The sequence below is a fragment of the Heterodontus francisci genome, chromosome 26, assembly GCF_036365525.1.
Source record: "Heterodontus francisci isolate sHetFra1 chromosome 26, sHetFra1.hap1, whole genome shotgun sequence".
In the NCBI taxonomy this organism is placed as follows: Eukaryota; Metazoa; Chordata; class Chondrichthyes; order Heterodontiformes; family Heterodontidae; genus Heterodontus; species Heterodontus francisci.
The window spans coordinates 74,935,349-74,944,835 of record NC_090396.1 but is presented as its reverse complement, the minus strand read 5'-3'; the positions used below and the strand labels follow the sequence as shown (position 1 = coordinate 74,944,835).

General features: G+C 43.5%; 1 protein-coding gene across 1 annotated transcript; it reads right to left on the bottom strand.

The window, feature by feature from the left end:
- Positions 1–6,216: 6,216 nt before the first annotated feature.
- Positions 6,217–8,211, bottom strand: tob1a (transducer of ERBB2, 1a). The gene has a single exon (XM_068058609.1). It carries the CDS (start codon positions 8,015–8,017, stop codon positions 7,130–7,132), a length of 888 nt encoding a protein of 295 aa, XP_067914710.1. The 5' UTR covers positions 8,018–8,211; the 3' UTR covers positions 6,217–7,129.
- Between the last annotated feature and the right edge of the window lie 1,276 nt (positions 8,212–9,487).

Genomic DNA, 9,487 nt, shown 5'->3' with positions numbered 1-9,487 from the left:
GGGGGGGGGGGGGGGGGGGGGGGTGGGGAAAAAGAGAACCCTCCCCTGTTTGGAGTCATACCTAGCGCAAAGGAAGATGGTTGTGGTTGTTGGAGGTCAATCATCTGAGCTCCAGGACATCACTGCAGGAGTTCCTCAGGGTAGTGTCCTAGGCCCAGCCATCTTCAGCTGCTTCATCAATGACCTTCCTTCAGTCAAAGTCAGAAGTGGGGATGTTCACTGATGATTGTACAATGTTCAGCATCATTCACGACTCCTCAGATACTGAAGCAGTCTGTGTAGAAATGCAGCAAGACTTGGACAATATCCAGGCTTGGGCTGATAAGTGGCAAGTAATATTCGCGCCACACAAGTGCCAGGCAAAGACCACCTCCAACAAGAGAATCTAACCATCTCCCCTTGACATTCAATGGCATTACCATCACTGAAGCCCCCACTATCAACATCCTAGGGGCTACCATTGACCAAGAACTGAACTGGAGTAGCCATATAAATACCGTGGCTACAAGAGGTCAGAGGCTAGGAATCCTGCGGCGAGTAACTCACCTCCTGACTCCCCAAAGCCTGTCCACCATCTCCAAAGCACAAGTCAGGAGTGTGATGGAATACTATCCACTTGCCTGGATGGGTGCAGCTCCAACAACACTCAAGCTCGACACCATGCAGGACAAAGCAGCCCACTTGATTGGCACCCTATCCACAAACATTCACTCCCTGCACCACCGACACACAGTGGCAGCAGTGTGTACCATCTACAAGATACATTGCAGCAAAGCACCAAGGCTTCTTAGACAGCACCTTCCAAACCTGCGACCTCTACCAACTAGAAGGACAAGGGTAGCAAATGCATGGGAACACCACCACCTGCAGGTTCCCCTCCAAGTCACACACCATCCTATGTTGCCATTCCTTCACTGTCGCTGGGTCAAAATCCTGGAACTCCCTTCCTAACAGCACTGTGGGTGTACCTACCTCCCATGGACTGCAGCGGTTCAAGAAGGCAGCTCACCACCACCTTCTCAAAGGCAATGAGGGATGGTCAATAAATGCTGACCTGGCCAGCGACACCCACATCCCATGAATGAATAAAAAAACACCAGCCCCGAACAGCCTAGCTTTAATTTTAAGATCATACCCCCTATCCTTTTAATTGTGTTATGGGATGTGGGCACCACTGGCAAGGCCAGGCATTTGTTACCCATCCCTAATTGCCCTTGACAACAGAGTGCCTTGCTAGGCCATTTCAGGGGGCAGGTAAGAGTCAACCATATTGCTGTGGGTCTAGGCCAGTCCAGGTAAGGACTGTAGATTCCCTTCCCTAAAGGATATTAGTGAACCAGATGGGTTTTTACAACAATGATCATTTCATAACACCGTTACTGAGACTTTATTTATTAATTGAATTTCTTAATTGAATTTAAATTCCACCAGCTGCTGTAGTGGGATTTGAACCCATGTCCCAGGGCATTAGCGTGGGTCTCTGGATGATTAGTTCAGGGACTGTGTCCCTGGAGAGGGGTTCTTTCATGTTGCTGTACACCAGCTGAAAACTGGAATGTTTAGGCCCAAGAATTCCTCAAAGAAGCCAGGAGACTCTGGGTTAACATCTGGGAACGAATCCCTGCTATCGGGCCAATTGGTTTCATTTCCACTCTACCTTGGCCATTCCAGACACAAGGAATTTTAAAATCTGTTTCACATCTGCTTTTGACTGTGCATGCTGGCCCCATCATACTCACTGAACAGGCTCCAGCATTCCACCTACTCCCAGAAACTAAATCTCTCACCCTGGTTTAAACACTGCCACAAAAAGACAGGATTCATTAAAATCAAGCTTAATCTTCTTGGAAGCAGAGCCCTTTTTAGTGCAATACAAACACAGCCAGCCAGCTTTCCAAATCATTACAGTCCATGCAGTTAGCTTGAAAAGCTTCAGTACAGGATACTAATGATTGCCTCCACTGCTAACACCATAACTGGTCTTCTACAGAGTCTCACTGATCTGCTGCCCAGTGTTCCAAGGTTCCATCCTTGATTTCCCGCCCCATCTTTTAGAAGTTGTCCTTCCATGACCTTATCTAAAAATAAAAGGGTCAGCTTTCTGGTGTAAGCACAAACATATTTACCTCCAACCTACATTGTAATCGTCTGGCAACAGGGTGACCATCTGTCCAGCATCAAGTTATACGAGTCAGGTTTGTTTTTACAGCTTCTCCGCAAGACCAAAGCCAACTTGCTTTGATTTAGGAGCTCAGTACTCTAGCTCCACATCCCACCCTGCACCAGCCCCCAACTAGTTTTATGTCCAATTCAACACCTACCAGCTCTGAAATAATGCCCATATCTGGTCTCTCTCAATTCCAGCACTGAAGATCTTATCCATGCCCTGGTCATCTCCAGACTCACTCTCACATCCTAACCCTGGACAAAGTCCCACTTTTCCAACAAGGTTAGACTGGTTCTCAATTTCCTTTATGCGAAATCAAAATTCAGGTGTCTCTCCCTCTGCAACCTTCTCCAAACCCAATTCCAGCTCCCTTCTCCCTATCCATACCCTCCATTGCCTATTCAGTTCTCCCACCTCCTTGGCTCAGAATCCCACCGGTTATGTCACCTCAGAAATATTTTGCACATTAAAAAGGTGCTTTATACATGCATGATGCAACATTTCCAGTTTAGTTCACATCTTCCTTTCTATCCAAACCTTTCCCATGTTTGGAGAAATCTAGTCTCTTTGCTCAGTCTAATCTGCCATTTCACAATTTACATCAAAACAGACATCGATGTACTTTGTGACAACACAAGTCCGAGACCATACGCCAGTAAAGTAAAAAGCATGCCACCTCACAACCAGGATTTGCCTGGGTGGGGAAAAGCAAAAAGAGCTGTTAAACAGTGCTCAGGATTTGAAGATGCACAGTTGAACTAACACCATCACATTAAAGCATAAACCAGCTCTCAATTGCTAATACTGCTCCATCATACAGTCAACCTTCCTTCCACTGACTCAACCCCAACAAAACATTCAAAAATCCAACCCAAAAAAATAGAAACTCTGAATCATGAAGAAACTAAGATTCAACAACTCAAAATTCTAAAATTCCTCACATCCCTTTCTCCCAGGTCTCAGCTGCGCTTCAGTCAGTAACATGGCTGCCTGAGGCAGAAGGCTGTGGGTCAAATCCCAGTCCAGAAACTTGAGCACAAACCAAGCGGACACCCCACAGCAGTACTGATGGGGTACTATATTGGTAAAGGTGCTTTGTTGAGACGTTGAAACATGGCTCCATTCATTCTCAGGTGGATGTAAAAGATATGGCACCAAAGAGCAGGAGTTTATTTATTTTTTTTATTTAGAGATACAGCACTGAAACAGGCCAGTCAGCCCGAGTCTGCGCCGACCAAGAACCACCCATTTATACTAACCCTACAGTAATCCCATATTCCCTACCTACACTAGGGGCAATTTACAATGGCCAATTTACCTATCAACCTGCAAGTCTTTGGCGGTGGGAGGAAACCGGAGCACCCGGCGAAAACCCACATGGTCACAGGGAGAACTTGCAAACTCCGCACAGGCAGTACCCAGAAACGAACCCGGGTCCCTGGAGCTGTGAGGCTGCGGTGCTAACCACTGCGCCGACCCCATATTTAACCCTTAACCAACACCTCAAAACAGATTATCTGGCCATGATCACGTTACTATGTGTGGGAGTTTGCTGTGTGCAAATTTTCTGTCACGTTTCCTACATTACCTTAGTGACCATGCTTTAAAAGTACTTAATTGGCTGTAAAGCATTTGGGATGTCCTAGGCACTATATAGATACAAGTCCTTTTCCTTTCCTACACTAGGCTTTTAAATTCTAAACTTGGAATTATCTAATCACTGGTTGATATCCTGCTCTCCCTCGCATCACCCTCAAGATGTCTTGCACAACTGCCTTTAGCCCTTTATCTTGGTTTCTCTAATTAAAACCAGTGGAAAAAGGAATTCAGGCTCATAGCCCAGGATACAGCTCCTTCAACCAAGTGATAACGCCTCAGGAATACATCATACAGATTTGAAGATTCTCCCTTTCATCTGGTGAACAAGCTCCCTCCAACAGATGGTAAAGATACTGCAACATCATGAATTCTCCCCATTTTTAATCTCCTGATGGAGATTTATTATAGGTAACCATTTACTTATCCTTGATATATCCTCCCACCCCTCTAATTTTTTCCTGCAGTTAACCATAACTCATTAACCATTAGAACATACCAGTGCCATTTGGCAAGCATTTTCCAAAATTTTAAGCTATTTATTTGCATCCTCCATTTTGAAAATTTGAAACCTGCCATTTATTTTAACAAAATGGGACCTCTGGCAATTTTAAACATTAATTAATGCAATGAAATTAACTACCAAGTACACTAGAGGTCACAGGCAAGATTTCTCTGACAAACGCAGACGCCCAGTGAAAAGTACATCGACAATGAAGGCTCAGAACAAAGCAGATCACACACAATCTGGATGCAAATTCTAACTGGCCAGGAGTGCACAGACTGCAGTATACTGAAATGCTTTGATGGGAGATTTTTTTTTTTTGTAAAGCACAATGGTCCCTGTGGAAACAAAATCACTGAAGAGTTTAATGGACATTTCCCTACACCCCCACATAATAATTCAATTGTCAGGACTAGAGTCAAACAATAATGCCACATGCATCGCATGTCTATTATTTCTAAAAGACAGAGTAGCTTTTGGGAGCCAACACAGATGGGCTGAATGGGCTCCACCTCTGCTAGAATATTCTATGATTGGAACGTGGCTCTACAGATGCAGACTTTATGAAAAGCAACAGAGCAAAGTTTAAAAGGAACACTCAGAACAATTGTTTTGCCACAGAATCTTCTTGCTAAAACTTCCCTCCACCCTGATCAGCACATCTTTTGCCTCATTGTGGTTTATAATACACAATCGATACCATTTCTGGTCTCGACCAGCAAGTGCTGAGAACATGAGGCTGATCCAGCAAGTGTTGGGTTCCTGCCCTGATTGCAGTCCAGTGAACAATGGGATGTTAGGTGAGGCTACAATGCCTCCCTCAATTGCAGAGCCTGTCTCCCATCACTGTCTATGCTCTCACGTTAAGATCCACATTGGCAAGGGAATAATGCTCAAACTGAAGCAGTCACAATGTAGCTACTTTTCTCCTCTTCCACCTATAGTGCCAACTCCAACAGGAAAAGCAGACTTTGCTTCAATTCAAAACAGTCTGTATTTAGAGAAAAGTCCCTCTCCTAAAGTGAGCAGTAGCTCCAAAGGTCACTCTGTGCAGCAGCATCACTGCTGCAACCAGTGCAAAACATCACAGTTAAAGATTTACTTTTATAAAGATGCATAGGTCAGTCTCATAAGGAGACATGCACACACTGTACAGCTCACACACCAACTGCACAGAATACGTCACTTTGTTTATGCATTGTGCAGTTAAAGCAAAAGTAATGGAAGAATTGGCAGAGAATTAAAACACAGCCTCACTCAACAGGATGGTCAAAACGTATAAATGCCGATTACAGAAAACAAGGCAGCCATTTGGCCCCTCCAGCCTGTTCCCAGATTCCATCAGATCATAGCTGATCTGTAGCTCAACTGTAACTGCTTTTGCTCCATATCCCTAGATACCCTTACGCAAAATAAATCTAGTGATCCCAGTCTCAAATTTTAAACTGGCCCCCAGCATCCAAAGCCTCTAGGGAATAGCTCCAGATTTGTACCAGGCTAAGGAGGAAATACTCCTTGATTTCACTCCTGAACAGCCTAGCTTCACTTTTGATCTCAATCTCCCCAACAGATGAAAGAGTTTCTCCATCTACCCTATCGAATCCCTTTATCATTTTAAACATCTCAATTAGATCACCAGTGAACCTTCTAAACTTGAGAATACTATCAGTCTATTTTCTTTAAAAGAGGTTGAACAGATCAGTGGAATATAGATCCTCTGCTGCATAGGTTATATTGGGGAACTGAATTTATAAATCTTGGTTCAAAAAAAATTAGGATGCAACACCAGCAGTGTTTTGGGAATGGTGTAAATTGAGAAGAACATTTTCAAGAACTATTGCGACAAAGAATTTTAAAATGTTCAGGGCTTCTCTAACTAGTTTTACACTATGGTGCACTTTTATTAATATTTAACAATGACAAAGCAGAGGAAAGGAAGCCCCACGACTTGTAATTTTTGAAGCATTTTAATATGAACTTTTACCAATATAAACTATCTCAGTCCCTCTTAACAGGTAAGACACAGACTCAAAATACTTTGTTATACTGTTTTTATCAAGTATTGCACAAGGTAGGTACAAAATTAATATTTACGATTACATTTGTCCATAATATATAGCAAAAAAAATTTATTTTTACTTTTTTTAAACTCTTAACAGAAAATACAACTCTCATGTTTTTCCAAAAAAAGCTGAAATTTCTACACTTTAAACACCATCACTAAGGAATATCCTGTACACAATCTTAAGAGTAGTTTGATGCCTTTGAATATGGATTTTTTTTTTTACAATTTGTAAAAAAAAAGTAGAACGCAAGCTATCGCAGCCACAGATCACTGTAGTAAAAAGATATAAATGCAATACCGTGTTGTAGAAACAATATATACTCTGATATTTTACAAACTTCATACTAAATTAAATTATACAATTACAAAAAGACCAGAAATCCCACTTTTATTAGTGCCAATTGTTAAATCAGCCCATGTCCTGTCCAAGTGTAAATACTGTTTGAGGAGGTCTCGTCTCCACAACATTTTTCTTTTTAAATTTTTATTTTTAAAAAGGTACACAGTCCATATAAAATCATTTTTGTGCTTGGTTGGCAAAAACAAAATTTTGATGCTTCTTAAATAACCAAGCGCCAAACTACAAGCTTATTTGCCCCCCATTCCAAAAAGATCTTTTGAAAAAGAAAAAAATTATCTCAAGGGGGTTAAGAGGGAAAACCTCCTTGGTTCAGTTTTATATTTATAATGTATAGAATTTCCTTCCCCTTTTTAATTAGCCATGACAGGTTGGAATTGCTGGTTAGAATACTGCATGTTATTGAGGCTGAAATTCAGACCATCGACAAAGGATTTCTCATTGAGGGCCCCCATAGGCAAACATATCGAAGGCGTTACCATACTGGAGAGGACTGAGGTTTAGGGGACTCTCCCCTGGGAACATTGCACTGGTACCACCCTGCCCCTGGATGCCAGGGAAAACAAACTCCTTGGCATTGGGAGAGAGGGCTGAAGTCTTCTGCTGTTGCTGCTGGCTGCCCAAGCCAAGCCCATAGAGAGAGTGCATGGATGACGACATGGTTTTCTGCTTCAGCAGGTTATTCATGTTCAAGCCAAGATTAGTGGGGGATGCGCGAGCAACCTTGTGTCGGCCGCTGCTCTTCATTTTGGTCGAGCCGAACTTTGTAGCAGCAAAAGTGGCACTGGTGAATGTTAAAGGCTGGGCGGAACGAGGCATGAAAGTGGGGCTCACGGCAGCAGAGTGACCAAATGGGGGAGATGGGGAGCTGGATACAGATGAGCTCCCAGCTGGGTCACAAATGGGCATAAAGACCTGGGCCTCAGGGTTGAAGCGGTTTTTGATTTCTTTGTCCAGGTCAGTCCCAGTATCATTGTTATGATCCACATACAGCACCTTGATGGGCCCTTTCTCTCCAATCTGATACGACACCTCAAAGGGATCAATCCAGACACTCAGGTCCTGAGGCAGGTTGTCACAAACATCCTTCATGTCCAGTCCACTTTCTTTGGCAGCTTGCTCGATGACAGGATCAACGGCCTCCCCTACGTGTATACACCTGTACCCAGATCCTCTGTATGGCTTGTCCGGATACCAGTGGCCTTCATATTGCTTCTTCAGCAGCTGTTCCAACTCCTCCCCAAAGATGTTAACTCGTCGCCTCGGGAGTTTATTGTACAAATACGAGATGATAAAATTGAGTGCTACTTGGATTTCAAGCTGCATAGCTGCTCAATCACCAGAATGAGTTGTAAACTCTGCGTTGCAAACCAAAAGAAAATATATAATGTGTTAACTCCTGAAAGGCAGTGTTTAGATTGCCTCAGACAGAAGCTTCGGATTTCTTACAAAGTGCTGGTTAAGGTGGAATTTTTGTTTTCAAGTAAGCAATGTTGTTTGTTCCTTGAAAGGGGAAAAGAAAAAGTAAGAAAAAAGGGAAAAACTTGTGTCATTATTTCAATATCACTTCCACTCATGTTATACTGATCAATTCTGAATAATTCATTCTTGGCAGTTTAATCTCATCAAGGAGCTCCTCTTATTAAATGTTAACCATATGAAGACAGAAGGTGTAAAACGACTGAAAAAGGATCTATGTCCCAGCACCTCAAGTATTTTTTCAAACACTAATTCAAAAGTACAAATCAAATTAAAGCCAGATGGCTTTTGAAAAAATTGACAACCTTCAAAATAAATCAAACACCTACATCACAGATTGAGCAATTGAGCAAACTGTCCGATTGGAATTAGAAACAGATCCAGGGCAGCAATCTCAGAATCAACATCATTGCTCAGGAATAAATAACACCCTCAAAATAACCATGCAACAGATCCAAGGGGGAAAAGTGTGGACTTTATTTTTTATTTAAAAAGGGTTGTATTTGTTCAGGGGTGTGAGATTGTATTTGAAAAGATCCCAGCTCCTTTTTTGCTCCAGGGCCCACACTGACGTCAAACTCGTGATTGTGAAGTGCACAGAATGAATGAACGTCACAGGCTGCAAATACCAGGCAGAATGCAAATGACCCGATTAACTGTACCAATGCCAGAGCTATAAGCAGTACTCATGTCAGTACAGTGAGAATCAAACATGGGCACCCTCAATACCAAATCAAGGAGGTTCCAAGTACTAGGCAGGGCATGACACCCTCTAAATACAAAACACATTAAAACCAGGCATCCTGCAAGCTTTACACAAGCCCTCTAAATGTCACAGGCAGACTGCCAGCTCGATTACTAACCCTTTCATGCCAGCTACAGCAAGAGAGCAATTCCACCCAGCAATCAGGAGGGAAATAGAGACAAGAGTTAATTGCCAGGAGGGGAGAGCAAGTTTTCAGAGCTGGTGTCAGTTGGGGGTGGAGAGAACACAAAAGCAAATAAAGCAACATTCTATTAAAAGCTGTGCAAAGTCCTGGGGGAAGGAAGACTGCCCACACTGGTATCAAGAGGTAAAGGACTTTTGGAGAGTACACACTGGTGGGGAGGTAGAATGGCTGCGGGATGCTGCCAGAGTGTGGGGGTGGGGGGCTGCCATGGAGAGTTGGGCAGGAGGGTCACTGTCACAGCAAGTTGGGCAGGGGGGGTGCCTCCAGGGAGAATGTGTGGGGAGGGGGGGAGAGGGGAGGGGGAGGGGAGGGGGGAGAGCGGGGAGAGGAGGGGGAGGGGAGGGGGGAGGCGGGGAGAGGAGGGGGA